The sequence below is a fragment of the Danaus plexippus genome, chromosome 4, assembly GCF_018135715.1.
Source record: "Danaus plexippus chromosome 4, MEX_DaPlex, whole genome shotgun sequence".
NCBI lineage: Eukaryota > Metazoa > Arthropoda > Insecta > Lepidoptera > Nymphalidae > Danaus > Danaus plexippus.
In genome coordinates this window covers 5589306-5606353 of record NC_083538.1, presented here as the reverse complement: position 1 = coordinate 5606353, position 17048 = coordinate 5589306, and the positions used below count along the sequence as shown (strand labels likewise).

Below are 17048 nucleotides of genomic sequence, written 5' to 3'. Positions count from 1 at the left end.
ATAAACACGGCTGTTGTATGTAGATAAAATTATTCAATTATTATCTTTGTACTGAAATTTTCAACCATTTTTAGTGTAGAAAAAATTTATGAACTGTTTAATGCAATATATATTTTATTTACGTATAATGAAATTATAATATTGTGTAAACGATAGAAACCTTGGTGTTTAGGCGAGATGATTCATAAAACTTGTTCATTTTAATGTGCGTGATTCTAGCAACTAACTGTGAACAAATCTCGTTTTATCGATTACAGTGAATCGATTCAAACGACACGTTAACTAATATCGATAATCTCATCGACATTGGCTGTTTTTATAAAATTATTTCTCTCTAATTCAAGTCCTAATATCAATGTTATATCTTTAAATATCAATATACCCAAAAAAAATAGGTTCTAAGATTTACCTTTTTCGTAGCTAATCTGTCGTTCTTGCTGGCGTGCGTTATCTGCTGCAACCTTGAGCAGCCCCTGAATGTTCCTCAGGAGCGTTTCCGTTGAGGAGACCAGGGTGTCTGCGGACGGGTCCACGGGCACGTTTGAGGGAGATCCTTGAGTCGGGTAGTTGACAGCAGCTGGTGATGTATTCGTTGGCATATCACGCTCACCGTCACTCAACTCAGCGCCTATATAATAAATAATTAACAATATTAATAATAATAAATTGCATTAAACTTTAATCATGTATTTAATTATTTAACGTAGCAAGAAGTTTGAGATGCAGAATGCTATTAATAATAAATACGACAGTATGATCGCGTGCGTGTATCATTCGCATAACAATTATTATAGCAAGGTACATGGAAATCGCGTGGTAAATCCATGCGGTACTTTGATGGTCAGAGGAGGCCTATTCGATATTAAGGAATGTAACTTAATAAGGTTTTACATGTATAACTTCCCTTCACTACATTAAAAATGTTAAACAATAGTTTGTTCAGTTTATAATATTTTGTTTTACGAATATTTTAGTTTGCTAATTTTTATGAACGTATGTATTTTATTATTTCACTATTATAATTATTCATTATTCTATAACATAATTTACCAAACATTTACATTACAAATGTATGAGATATTAAAATTTATAGTAAAATACTCTCAATTACTTGAAGCCATTAAGAATGATAGTTGTTACCTCCGTGAAGCATGGGACATGGAAGGGGCTGTCTATTCAATTTATATGTATTGCAAAATAAACCGTTAACTGTTCTGTGGGAACTAAGATCAACCTGCAATAACAACTTCAACTTCCTAACAAATAAACAAATAACAACTGATTTCTCTCAACTTATTCTTATAATTTGTTTCAAATAAAAAAAAAGACTAATTTCGATGACGTATCCCACGATCCGGAATAATCTATCGATACATATAATTTAACTGACAAGATAGTGAACGCTCATCACATAATGAAGACAACATCTTTCGTCATTGTCGATGCTCACGATAGCACTTTCAAGTTGTCACAACACCATCTTCCTAATAAGCCCAATTAACAAAATTTATAACAAAACCGACAACCCATAATGGACCTTTTGGCTTATTGAATAAAATTTAAAATCGTTTTCAAATAAATCGTAACCGATATTAAAACGCGGATATAAAACCAGAATAGGGTCACAAATAACTCTCATGATTGAAAGAAAGAGGTATTGGTTCGACAAAGATCAAAGTTGAATGACATGAGCATTAACTGAGGTTTTTAATGATCCGATGCGATCGTGAACGTAAGAAATATATATAACAAAAAAGATAAAACAAACATAGAGTCAAGTTTAATACTGTTTCAATATCATAAGTATAAACACTCGTAGATATTTTAAGGTCAGCTAACAAAAAGATCAGTTAATGAGTAATTTTTAAAAGGGAATATTACAGCGAATGCTTTTCATTTATAATTTATATTTAGTCTTTGGTAGTTTACGTCTAACCGGTTCCCACGGTATCGTAGTATTAAATATTGAAACTACAACAAACAGACATCCTTATTGTTTCGCCTACTGAGCTATTGTGTTTTTGGTATAGATGTTATGGTTTTCATCGCGTTTCCTATAGCTGAAAATATTCCCATATTCGGTTCATGGTAATAATGAGGCTTTATTTCACCTTATATTATATTAAGCTTCCTTATTATAAAATAGCAAAAACAGTATTATATTGAACATTTTGACCTATGCTATTGACTATATATGCAAGTTAGTTATCGACAACTTCTAATAACAAGAGACTGTTTGATTAATGATCTATTGGTGAGAGAACGTACTAAATTGATTAAAAATATTAAACCTGCTAATAGCTTTGATATACAAAAAGCTTGAAATAAAACTAATGTCGGGAGGTGCGCGGTTAGAGAAATAGTCATGCCATCCATCATTGGTCTTTAATAATCTTAATAGCGCAAGATCTTCTATAACGGCAAATCTTTCTACACAGCACATTAATGTAAACATTTGTAATCGCAATTTGCATCTTCGTAATATCATAATTCATCTTCCTAAATTTAATGTCACCAAAAATTAACATAAACGTTCATATAAGTTAGCTCAATACATTGATCTTGTGTTTAGATACATTTTATAAAAAAGCATTTTAAATTTGTAAGGTGTAAAATAGAATTGATCCTTTAAGTGCTATTCATACATCATTAAAGGTGATTGCGTCTGATACTTGTAATAAGATTTTATTATATCAGACCATTACCGGTAAACGTGCAATGCCCCGGGATCGCGATGAGAAATCATTTAGGAACTAGCAATCTCGCTACATTTGCAAGTATCATTATCAAATGTTGCTTCCTATATCCCTTTAATAGTCGTCAGTTATAAAAGGATTATCTTGCATTGCTTTTATTTCTTAGCTTTTACTGCCTTATCTTTAATTATACGCCAATAAACGTTAGTCGCCGCGTTACAATGTATGGTAAGATTGTTAAGTGTTTCAGTTAAAATAAAACAGGCTTTATGGCTGATAATGTCCGAACTACGATTGCCGAAGGTATTGCTATTACTCGGTAATTTTGTTCAGAAAAACATGCCTACATGGCTGGTATATTAATCAGGTGTACCAATGTTAGGATAATATATTCTCGTCCCCACTGAGATTACGGATAGATGATTTAGTAATAAGTGAAAGCAATTACGATTTATTGTTATAAATGCATTTTACCATACATCACATGCTTGCATCTACCATGGATAATTTTAAAGTTCAAGATAATAACTTAAATTATTTTATTTCAGATAATGGACTATATTTGGAGATTAATATGAGGAACTTACCGTCATCTTCGTCTTTAACATTATGGTCTTCTTGGTCAGAGAGACCAGGATCACTATCGTCAGTATGAGATCTGGGTGAAGCAGCTGCTGCTGTGGATGGTATGCGGGGAGGTTGGGGTGTGCGGCGAGAAGCTGCTGAGCTTCGACCACTGGCAGAACCCTCCCCCCTTTCCCCACGTTCGCGCTCTCGTTCTCGTTCCCGTTCTCCAGAACCTGATTTCGAGAGGTTCAAGACAGGACTGTGACCTGGAGAGGAGCCTGAGGGTAAAATTATAATATGTCTTCTATAGAACTGCAGATTCCTCGGGACATATAAATGATATAACATTACCAATACTCACCGTTATGTGAACCCTCGCGTGCTTTGTCCATCGCTATCACACGTTCGATATCACCTCTCTCATCCCGCAACCTGCAACGATTTAATTTAGTTTACAACTAAACAAAACAATCAAAGACCCTTAAATTAGACAATATCTTAGTAAATTTATCTGACTGAATCTCAATCAACTTGGAAACTATATCTGGTTTCCTGTTTTTCATATTTGGTTTCTTACATAACTGTAAGAAACTAAATATGAGAAACAGGAAACTTGTTATTTAAAAAGGTTTCAAATTAGGAGTTAAAAAAAAGATTTAATGGGTGGTGTTCACAACATTGGACTATTGTGACAATGTATCATAAGTCAGCAGCTCGTTAGAGATACAATCGTAAACACAGCCCATCGGACACGCTACCCCGCGAACCGAATCTAACAAAGTCACTGACAAACAATTTTATCATTTGAATCCATAAAGCATGCTACCCACTGAGTTGCGGAGCTTCTACAAAGGGAAAGGTATAATATTATAAGACCCCGCTGTGTTCTTTTGTGAATGAAGACGGTACGTGTAATCATGTTGTACGGATACCGCTACCCTATTTCCGTGGGTTCTTTTTGATTGTGAGTTATTGGGCTTTTGATGCCTCTGTTTTTGCTGTGCGGCTGTTAATGCTTGCTATTGTCTACTTCATAATAATGATTTATGACATAAGAATATCAAATCAAATAATGGAAAAACCATATATTTTTTAACCATACTAATCTGATTATAGCCTTGAGTATATAATCAAGTATGTAATGATTATCAGACTCTTTACTTGTCTGATTTTCATTGTTAATTATAAAATTAACACACTTTCTTTTAACAGCTATGAGTCATTATATTTAAAAAAATCTTGAAAAATGATTTCCCTTGTCGGAACCAATTTCGCTCATTTCAAAGGGGTTAATGCTACAATTTTTGCCCAGTAATGCCTTTTGAGCATTTGAATATAAATGACGTCTGAAAGTGAAATGTAACATACATAATAAGTGGCTGTTTTAAGCCTTCGCGGAACCCTTTTGCGGATTACAGAGTAACATCAAACGGGAGAATCAAATTTGTATTTAATTCCTATTCCACTTCTAACTCAAAGTTTATATTCTACAGCTTCTAAGATACGGCAACTACTTTCGTAACTTATATTGTTTATATATTTACTTTAATAGCGTTTCTACCAAATCACCTTTAAAAAAAATCTGTATTTAACCTTTGACGTTTCTAACAAAATATGCTACTTAAAATAACTGAAAAGGTTAGAGTTTCCGTTATTTTAAATAATTTTTAAATATCAAGTTCATGTAAACACATAAACTTAATATTTAGAAATAACTCTACATACAATTACTCTGTGAACGTACCCTAAAAATAAAATATCTGACTACTTTGACGAGTCACGGAACTCCGTTTGAATTTAATATATTTTTCATTGGCACAGCTATTACTATGCTAATCATTCCTTCAATATAAAAAAAAGTTGTCTCCAAATTAGAAAAGTTCCATTAAAATATAATCTTTATAACGAAAATCATTATAATATCTACTTTTAATATTTTAAAACAGGATGTTTTTGACAAAATAAAATTAATATAAAAATAAACGAACATCTTGATCGAATTGAAAAGAAATGACCAAATCATCGAAACGCGATCGGTCGAGAGATAACGCCTGTATCAATGAAGTAATAAATTATTTCAACTTCCTTCGTTTTATTTTCATCATTATAAAACTGTTAAAGTGATCGATGATGCTTAGAATTTGTGTAAGATATAATAAGAACGACAGAGGATTTGATTTATCAATAAACTCATTACAATTAAATATATACGTCAAAACGTGAACCAATTTATAAACGTATTCATTTTACACGCGTCAACAAAAAATGGCGACAGTAATCTAATGCGGAAAATGTAAAATGCGAAGCATGTCACAAAGGGAAGTAAATTAAAAAATGATTTCGTTATTTCCGGTCCTTTATTTTGAAGAGTTTCGTTCTTTTGAATATTTTATTGGCATTGTATCTTCAGTTTTTTTGCATTCTAAATCCCAGTATCATGTGTCCCACGTGCAAAGTATGTCCTATTTACCAGGTGCTAGATATGTATATGTTATGGGAACAAAATCATGAAGGTTAACTAAGTTAGTTAACGCTAACTATGGCATTACAGAGCGCGCAGTGGCCTAAACAGATATTCCGGGGAAGCGCGCGCGGACAATGCGACGCAATCACCACCAAAGCCAATGTACGCTGATTAGTTAATTCGGAACCGTTCACAACCTAATATTACAGCGCACCACGTTCCAAACCGTTCTTGTATGCATAATCTGATTAGAGTAAGTATTATACAGAGCTTTTGGTAACGGTGTCGTCGTTTACACTTAGCTGATAAAATGCATTATTAGAACATTGGAATTACAATCCGTGATCCAGTAGTCGAATATGGTAGATATCGATTAAGAAAATAAAATCCAATCTAAGCGTTGCTGCGTAAAACATTTGCTTGACACCCAAATCAAAAATCGTTTTAGTCCACCCTCCCTGGGGGATGCCGGGATCCGTCGACGCCTCAACATTTATTATTTCAGACATATCACTCACATGCAAAACAAACTCAGTCCGATCTATCAAAAAGTTTCTTCCCCTATTCTCCTCTTGACACAAATCGAGTGTGTAAGTACTGCGGTTTGAGAAACTAGGGTCACACATACCAACGTCTATGACTTCAGGAAGAATTTGCCGTGATTGTTCCATTTTCACTCGACTGACGCATGATTAATTTGCGGCAACGACATAATTACTAAGTTATCAACAACCAAACTCAAGTCACCAAGCGGTATATTGAGATTTTGTTAGAACACTCCAAACATTTGAATGTTTCATTATAATAACCTTCAGATCTACTCAAAACAGATATTGCTTTAAAATAAATAAGCTTGTTCATCCAAGAGAAATGAGCATTGTTACCCCCGTAACAGTCAACAAAGCTTCGAAGAAAATCGAGCGAAAAAAGGCTAAAAACACCTTAGGGGTTTACTAATCGAATAAAAAATATCAGCGACCGATGCCAATGTATGGGGGAGAAATGGAATAAATTATAAAGAAAATACAAGTAGCAAGGGGCTGGGAGCAAACAAAAAGTTATCCATATAACGGAACTTATGTTTTATCTACTAAACAAAATGTCTAGACGTTTAAAATTTCGCTTTGTATATGCAACATCGTCCATCCAAAAACATTTAAATATGCATCTAGTTTTGATAATGAACTAAAAATGAGAAGGACTACTTAATACTAATGAAAAGAAGTTGCAGTATTCTGCTTCTTCTTTTCATAGACCGATTAACAATCACACGACGTATTTGAAATTTATAATAACAAAATCCTTATTAAAATACGGTAAATTAAAAATAAACTCAAATTATTTCTAAACATAATATATATTATATGATTAGATTTTTTTGTTAACAAGCTTATCGATGGTAAAGAACCAAAGAAAAACACTTAGGGCGGAAGAGGCTTGGGGAAATGCAAAAATATTAGGAAAGAAGTAACATGATGACTTGTCGGCACCGCGCCCCTCGCATAAACGTCACGATGTCATTTGTAAAAATTGCGGCCTTCCAACTTCTTCGATTTTGGAACAATAACATGCGTAGAGTAGCTATGATATAAAAAATATACTTCCCGATATATTTTTCTCTCTGTGTGTGTCAAGAATATTTTTTTTATTATTATCGCGGAGAGACGGTCTATTTTAGGAATAAAGTGTTTTATATAACTTTACTCATTATTCTTAATTAATTAAAAAAACGGAACTCTACAGGTTTCTTGTTATATAAAAACATCTTAAATTATAAGTAGATTCTGAGGGCGACAACAGAATCGGTAGTCAGTGGGACCTCTGTGGGGGAAACCGGAGACAGTTATTTAAATTTGAATAATATAATATGGAAAAAATTACGTCACTTAATACCGTAATAAAAGTGCACTAAGCGACCGGGGCATTACGCTTGCCAAATGTAAAGAGGGACACGCAAATTTCGCTTATGAAACGTGAAATGAAAAATAAAATACGCCTCGGAAAGAAAATAAAATATGTCTCTGAAGCTTTAGAGCTCATTAGAATATTAGAAAAACGTGAGAAGATTAAAGTTGTCGCTGTTAGATGAGTGATTGCAGAAGATCGAGGGGTTTTTAAATTCCAATGAGATATATTTAGAGGTTTATAGATATGACTTGTTTTTTACCTTTAGTCGAATTGTTTATGTATAGAAAATAATAGTCTATTTGTTCGCAACAGATTACAGTGGCATAACGAGATTCCGATCGGATCTGATGTTATTAGGATTTAAGCGCCAACGCGTCGCCTGTCTCCCAGCGCAATGTCGGATAATTATGCAAAATTGCTCCTACAATTCGTAGTCCTGACTTTTAAGGGGCATAACCATTATCTATAATGGGAATGTTTTTTGATTATGTTAAATTTGGCAGTAATATCTTTGGGGAAATGAGAGTTGTATTGCCGGTTATACCGGTGTGATTTAGAATGTCGTTCTTTGTAACGAACTCTAGACATACAATTGACTGACCACATATTGCATAAATAGGGCTTCAAGGCATGCAGCATAAGGAATAACCGCAGAAAATTCACATACATCGACACACTTCCAATTCAATTCCTTGGATAATGTGACGCGACAAATCCTTCCTTATAATCTAGCAGCTGTAGCGCGTTCTTTGCTGATATAAGTTTCTCTTATGTGGACGGTCAAGTTTGTTCATCGCTGTGATCGCTGGTTGCACAGGGAGCAGTCGCATGAGTAATGATTGCAATCGAAGTGATCGTTTGCGTACACCGCAACATGTTTCCAACTAGATAGTAATGATGTGGTGACACTTTTTATTACAACCTTATAAGTAATCTACTATTATGTACCATCTTGTTGTTACAGAATTAAAAATATGTAAGGCTTAATTAAATTATTGTATTACAAAAGAAACTTTGCTATCATGAAATTATTTTCTTAGATATAAACGTCCGGAAGATACGATCTTACAAACGGACGCTTTATCTAGTAGTTTGCCGGGACAGGACACATCCATCATAGTATTGTACATTTCATTGATAACTTAGAATTATCTTCGAGATAAAGAATATTTTAATGAACTTTTTAAATAAAAAGACGTCCGTATCGATTTAATACGACATTATGCTTTAATATAGATTACTTGACACAATACAACACCATAAAAAACAATGAAAATACATTTGAATAAAGCAATAACGAAGATTATATCAGAAGCGTAACATATTATTGACTGTTGTTAGAAATGTTTGCTTTTGTCCGATAATCAGCGCAATAGAAACAAAGCCATCTGTTCTAAACGGTCGATATAGGGAGTTTGGCTGAAAGTAAACAGAAAATATAATTTTGAAGCAATTTAGCGCGATATGTCCGCAATCAAATTGTCTCGTTAATACCACGGCGCTATCAAAACATTTGATTTGTGGCGTAGGGTTGGATGTGGTTATTTAGCCATACGATGCCTCGGATCACCCTTACTTATGTTCAATCAATTATTTATCCGCACGCTTTTTATCGATAATTTTGTAATTTTAATGAATTACATTATGTACAAAACGTTTAAGAACTCGTTTTGTTCGGGAGCAATGTATAGCTATATACGAAAATTACCTGTATGTTAGTCAATAAGGAATGAATTTGTGTATTGCAAATATTTTTCATACTTAATTTTGTAGTGTAAATTGGCATTCGTCAATAATTACACGTCGACGCCAATAGGTGGCGCTTTTTGAAATCTATTCATAACTAGATAGAGACACTTTAAATTATGTAAAATATTGCATTGCATATATTAAAGTGAAAACCAATTCAATCATTTTAATTCATATATGTAACGTTATCGTTGATTTATGCGCGCTCACACTCAACTCAGTCGGCGCGAACTCAGCATGTAAACAGAAGAATACTTTTTATTGGCTTTATAATTTCCCAGCTGGGATTTGCATAACAAAACGGAAAACGGGAAAAGGTCAGGAAGCGAACGAAATGGCAAGTGTCCGGTTGAAGCCAGTCAGCATTGCTGGTGACGGAAGCTGCGTTTTAACGGATGAGTATACTGGAATGAATTTAGAATCTAAAATTCCTTTATATAGGACTATCTGACAAGTAAAAAACAATTATTACAAATGTTTTGCCTAATAATAACTACTTTAATGGTTTCAATATTGCATTGAATAAAGAGAATAAATTACATCCATGGCTATCGGCATCCATGCAAATAACTTGAAACAGTGTAAAGGAGGCACGGGATGTCCGGAGTCAGGCTTCGGGATGCATATTCATTACTTTGCGCCACATGCAAATCGTGATTTACACACTGTAATGAATTCTTTTGATCTGTGGATTCCATATTTGGATTTACCCCATCGATGTCAGTATTAACATGATATTTAAGTATTCATAGTTTTTCTGATGAAACGTCCGATTGTTGAATATAAATATAGAATTAAAATTATTGCTAATACGTTTTGCGAGTCTGATTCGAGTAGATTAATTTAAATAATTTTTTAATAGAAATTATAATGTTAAAAAAAAGTTTATTAATTATTATATATGTGCTAAATAAAACTTCGCAATCGTTAAAACAAGTCACATTAAAATATTATATATTATATGCCATTAGTGTTGAAGTACATTTTACACATATAATAAATACGTATAGAAAATAAACCAAGATGTAACAAATTACAACTACAATATTGATGTAAATATCCATACTAATATAACAATCACAGGTCGATTGAAAAAAGTCCACTTAAAATTACATAATTACTTTAGCGATACAACTGTTCGAAAGAAACGCAGAAATGACAAGACGATGACAAATGAGCGGAGCCCGCATCCGACGCAGTCGGGTGGCGGACCTCATCAAATTATTCCCCACTTAAAAAATCTCCGTAAACAAAAACGTAGCATGAAAAAAAAAGATCCAAGTCGCGGGGTAAAAAATAGGTATTGGCAACATTGATTGATGCGTACTAATAGGGCGCGAAGGAATGAAGCCGCTACGTAATTAAAGGAAAAGTGACATCTTCTGTCATTGACAATGTGACCAACTTCTAGAAATAGAGCGGTCACGCCTTTTGGGGAGGAAGTGATTAGTACTGTAAAGTTATTAAAAATTACTGAGTGAAGGCAGCTAATTGATTGCCAGCTTGCCCGTCTCGTCACACTTCGTTAGCTATGTGACTTATTTTCTATTCTACCGTTGGTAACTTAATTTATATTGTTCTCTATATACATGTTACAATAAAAACAAAATAGTTGCCATTCTTATAATAGAAACTCATTATCTCTTATAAATAATTCAACGGTCATGAAATAATCTCCACTAATTACAATACGAGTTTTTTTTTGTGAACAATATACTAAAAATATAACAACCTATTTGCAAATCCATTTTCAAAGTGACACCCGAATAATGAAGGGAACAATAAATCTTTTTCACTCCGAACGCGCTACCGCATAAAATTTAATCCTAATTTTGAATTAGCATTCCGAGGTTTTGATACGACGTGTTTTATTTAGAAAAAGCAATGTAGTATGACGATGTTTCTAAATTACTCCAGAAGAATGACTTTCCATTATTATAAAATATTGTAACATCAGCGAGTTAAGGCAAAATCGATAAAGAAAGTTGATACCTCAGAGGTTTTTATAAAGCATCCCTTATCGCTGTGTACATATCATTAGTAATGCAAAATAATGGGATACGGACACCTCGTGCTGTTTGCGAGCTAATGATTAATGCTGTTCGCCATTAATTCTTATTTTTGATGAGAAATTTGACTTGTGCTGTCAGGCGCCGGATCCAGATTAATATTGGCTGACGGTGCAACTAACAACAATGTTTGTAACTCACAGATAATAAAATATCAACGCTGTCTTTGTTTTCTTTGAGTTAACTATGGGAAGAGTTAAAAGTACTCATAATACAAAGAAAAAAGCACACATAGAAAAAAGGAAAAAGCTTAGATGTTTAATTATATAAATACATATGTAGGTTGAAATTCATAAATAGTAAAGAGATTGCTAATAAAACTGAATTCCAGTTGAACATCAAGCAAATACGATAAATAGTTCGGTTCACCGTATAAACTATCCAAATAGTTTGAACCATAAAAGGGCAAAGCACAAAGAGCTACATAAAATGCCAGTATGACCACATCGGTGACAAACACGGGAGGTATTCAGGGTTGTCCGTGACTCGGCCCTTTATGAAGCACCCTACGCATATTAGCCGACTGAAAATCAAAAGTCGTTATTATTAATGACTTGCGTGACAATATAAATATCTCTGCCTAACACTAAACGCGAGAAAATCATCTCAAATAGAGGACTGACGTAAATGTACAGTCACCAGATGCTATCTCGGATATCATCCTTCAAATGGTAGGAAGCATTATTGAAGATTCGGAGCATTCAGCATCTTTATCTTTCGAATATAAGAGTTCATTTTATGACCATTAATTTTGTCTTTTCCTCGGGTGTTTTATCACAACGACGAAGCTCTGTCGCTAGTCTCATTAATCAAAAGCATTTGTTTACAACGAAGGGAATTTGATTTGATTAAAATAATTCGCAATATCCTTGATAAATATCACCCTCGGTCTTCGTTTGATCTTCGTTGAAATTAATGGTGGAGGATTCAATCACGCAAATGTTACCAATGAGATTCTTGACGTCTCCTACTAAAGACAGTCTAGTAAAGCATAATTTATACAAACAGGAATTGATTTGAAGCGACTACAATAACAACACCAAAAAAAAAATTTGCTGGAAATAATCGAGGTTCAGAAGCTGATATAGATAAGACGTAAAAAGATATATCATAGAGTAATTAAATTATTTTTAAAAATGTAGAATAAAGGGTGACCAAACTGAGCTATCTTTCCGGCACAAGGGTCCAATGAGTAACGAGACCCGTCAGTGCGATGTGTGCATCGTGTGCCCTCCCGGCTTAACCCGCCGTACGCCGATTAATCGCAGCTAATTCGATCCGAAACGGAATTAAACCGGACGAATGCATAGATCCCAACGATTTGTTGACTGTTAATTGAGTCACCGTTTGATTTACAGCGGATTCTGCAGCGCTCCGAATTGGGATTTTGTTACCATTGCGATACAAACTGGGGTTGCAAACCAACAAAAATAAAAAGAAGTGAAAAACTGAATCCAAAAATATTACCCTATCTCAACTGTTACTTAAAAAACTTAATTTTATAACTTAGTTATTTATTTAATAATTACAATTCATTAAAATTATTTGTTTATACACGAGATACTTATTCTTTTATAAGGATCAAAACAATTTATAAATACTTCAATAACCCTTCAATGTTAAAGTAAAATCAAAATAATCGTTTTAAAAGCGTCTAATAAGCACGCTCGAGTGCACTTGGAAGATGCAAAACAAACAGTACCTACAAATTATATTAAATCAAAGATAATCTTGTCAATTAATTGGACTTAGGATCGAGAACCGGTCGGCGCCTGCGCCAAGCGAGCGGAGGAACGAACGAAGTTGGTATTATTAAACAGTGTTGCTTGTTATAAATGTCAATATCGGAATGATACGATGTTAACATCGGCAATCAATTCATATTCACGTTTCAATTATTCAAAATCTTTTAATGATTTAAATGCTAAATCTTTATCAGTTTTTAATTGGACTATTAAATATAATTTTTAGATCAAGAAATACTTATGTTTACGAATGGAAACGAAATCACCTTTATAATATATAGAAAAAGATATAAATTCTTGTATTATAGGTATAATATACCGTTTTAGTCATCGATTTATCACTAAATAACAGCCCTTACTTTGAATCCATACAATCATAAAATGTGTTCCTAATATCTTCATTGTATAATAATATAGTATAGCAGGTGCTAGTTCTTTTTATTTAACATTACCATCTACAAATTATTACAACCATTTTTTAACAACATTAAAATTTATATTTCAAGGAATTATTTTATATATTTCGTAAAGCGTAAATCAAATTTTACAATTCAAAATACTATATATAGATTTTACGCCAAAAATACATTGTAATTTCTTTAAAACAGCCTTAATCCTATACCCGTGGCTGCGATCTGACAGTGACACATCGGTACAAGGCTGGCTGTCCGACTGTAATTCTACCCAACTCGCATGGATACGTTTATTTTCAAATCTGGAGGATTAATTGAAAAAAAAGAAATTAATTTAATTGGACACCCAAAAATTTAAAACGCTATCTTTAATAACCGCTTGTTAATTTGTGATTATGATATCAAAATATTTATTAACATATATATAATGATACAAAACGAAATAATCATTAACAACAGATAACTATTATAATCCGAAGTTAGGTACTATTTCATTAATTTTATATAACAATATTTAAAATTTGAAAAAAATAAATAACCAAAAATGACGTAACTGTTTTTCATTTCAATAGCATCCAAATTGAAAGTGGTATCGAAACACTCAATCGCGGCTCTTCGAAATGAAGTCAAAACCGCGGATTTCATTCGATCCCGCCGATCAATCACCATCCATTAAACAAGAAAAGAAAAGCGTTTCCCCTAACCATTGGCCCTCGAATTGGCCCAATTTACATGAGAGCCGCATTTTCCTCGCATCGAGATTAGCTCAGAATGAGTTTGATGAATTGTTCGCACCCCGAGCCGACGCCAACCGACCGGTCATTTGTTAAAAATACACCCGATCCAGCGATCTAATTGTGTCCTCTAATTTCACACTCCCCTGATATCTAGGCGTTTAAATTAAAAATGCTTTTATTTGTATCTCCCTTGCTCGTCCTTCGGCAATGATGAAGTGAAAAATTAAAGTAAGAGTTTCAATATAAAACAAAGTAAATAACAAGAGAACTTAAAACAAATGGCTAATGAAAAACATTATCTTTTGATCACACAATAATCTTACCTTTCTAGATGTTTTACGATGTCTTCGTAAGCTGCTCTACAATTCTCCCAAATACCAGATCTGTCGACAAAGAATAAAATAAAAATGAGAAAAGAATACGGAAAATGGGATATTAAAATTAGAAAATAAGGCCAATAAAGATGAAAAATGATGGTTAGACGGCTCCGCGAAGGTATAAATTGAAAATTATTTTTTCACAAAGACCTTCCCTTTACCAATTTAGAGTCTACAAGAAGACAAAACTTGCAACAAAGTGCTCTCGAGTATTTAAAAATTAAAGTTTGCAAATAAAAAAAAGGGTTTGAATGTAAAAGGAATAATTATGAGCACTCAATATTAAATGTTCCGTTAGACTGAGCGAGGGGTCGAAGAAATTAATTATGTTTTTTAAAACAATCGCTTATATTTGTGTCGTAACTAGTGATGCATGATCGTCGAAATTGTTTCTCAATTACTTTAACACTTTGTTTTCATTAAACTTTTCTTGAAGGGAATGCTTCTTACAATAGTTAGAGAGTTCTGTAAGGGTTCATTCATTCCAGTCTGATACTCGAGCATACTTCTGTGTCCCTTCGTAGGATCCTTTTCGATACTTAAGTGTACTCCACCCGTTGTAATATTTTTAAACATTATTATATTAACTGCATGGTTAATTATTGAAAAGCCTAAGAAAATAAAACCATTGAAGGTGAATTTGCTTTGAGTTGTGACATTAAACTTATATAAGGTAAGGTGTAAGTATATCAGTAACCTATGTAGGTTATTGTAGCTGGCTGAATCAGACGACAGTAAGACAGTGGGGTAAGTCAAGTGAAGTGAACGCTGCGGGTCTTCGGGCGGAAGCGAGGGCAGTCAGTGTTTGTACTTTTCTTATTGGATTAACTCAGACATTTAACCTGTATCACTTGTGACCCGCTTACAGGCTTCCTTTTCATTAGCGTATGTTTAAGCTCATTATGTGTTAATTGGGTAAAATTGTTTCACAGCCTTAATGTTTTAATATTTTATTTTCATATAAAATTAATCTGTTTGAACTTAATATCTTGTTTTAATTCTTCAAACACAATACAAGATCCGCAATAACAAACTAAAAAGTCACTAGAAGTTATTAAAAAGCATCTCGTAAACAATTTAGGTTATTAAAACACAAATAAACATCGAGCGTCTGTCTTTACTAATCAATAAAACAAAAATAGATCTACCTTTTGCCCGTATGATTTACGGCAAATAACTATAGAACTCTATACAATAACGATGGATAAAATACATAACAGTGAATTAATTTAGGCTCATGCCGTGTTTGGGAAGCCACAGTTTTACGTAACCAGTATCCGCTGTAAGCTCGCTTATGTTTATTTGTTCATTGACGTACGTATATACGTAACGTAAAATCTCTTAATTAATATTTATTATGTTGCATGTGGAGGATCTAATTCTTGGAACAGTTCAGTTCTTAATTTGTTCCGCTCAGACCAATGTATTCCGCAAATGTCCTATAATTGTATAATATATGTCAAAATTTTGGTTAAATGTAATAAAAAATATACAGGACACACGTTAAAGGCATAAATTAACATATTGAACAACGTTAAGGAAAGCTTAAATCTTTCTATGGATTCCTCTTTAGTTTATATAATACTTACTCAGGATATGTCTTAACCTTATTACCTTTAGGAATTATTAGCAAGAATAATTTGATTCCATTTAGATTTTTTATTTCTTGTTAACAATACAAATATATATATAATATATATATATATTATTTGCTTGCAGAAAATCTCAAGATACCTCAAGTTGCAAGTTAACATAATTTATTAAACTATTTCTGGTATTATTTTCAGCTTTAAGACATTTTTTTTTCAGGCACTATGGTTGTGTATTCGTCATTGTGGTAAATAATTATATTACCTCTCCAATATATCTTCTTATTCTACAACTAATACAAACATTTAGTATCTAGAGAATAAATAATTAATTCATGCCCTCAAAAAAAATAGAAGTATTTATAACATTTATAATGCAGGTAATATTAATTTCCACAAATAAGTTATTGTTTATGAAAATAAACCAAAACTACGACTTACCTCGCCAGTGCCTCCATATTGTGCATCGGCTGGCCTTTGATGATGGATCCGTCAGGTCGAGGGACTCCGTGGTGCATACTGGGGGACATGAGCGCGTGCTGATGCATGAAGCCCATGGGTCCCAGGTGCGTGGGGGGCGCGTTGTACCCATTAGCGAGCAGGGGGGACTTGTCCATACGAGCCATTTCTAGAACAACAATTGTTATAAGTATCGTGCTTTTCGTTGAATCCATATTTTTTATAATATAATCACATATTTATATTTAATTTCCAATACCATTAACATTCTACTT

General features: G+C 33.3%; 1 protein-coding gene across 5 annotated transcripts in view; it reads right to left on the bottom strand.

Annotated features, from left to right (window-relative positions):
• The window catches only part of LOC116768381 (dachshund homolog 1), a 101277-nt gene that overhangs the window by 32515 nt on the left and 51714 nt on the right, over nucleotides 1-17048 (bottom strand). For 4 of the 5 annotated variants that reach the window (XM_032659088.2, XM_061526251.1, XM_061526258.1 and 1 more), the window contains 5 exons: nucleotides 16756-16942; nucleotides 14672-14731; nucleotides 3625-3695; nucleotides 3284-3541; nucleotides 410-628 (listed from right to left, as the gene is read on the bottom strand). In XM_032659088.2, coding sequence (XP_032514979.1) covers nucleotides 410-628; nucleotides 3284-3541; nucleotides 3625-3695; nucleotides 14672-14731; nucleotides 16756-16942 — 795 coding nt within the window. The remainder of the gene's footprint in view (nucleotides 1-409; nucleotides 629-3283; nucleotides 3542-3624; nucleotides 3696-14671; nucleotides 14732-16755; nucleotides 16943-17048) is intronic. The other variant, XM_061526257.1, reaches the window with a different exon arrangement.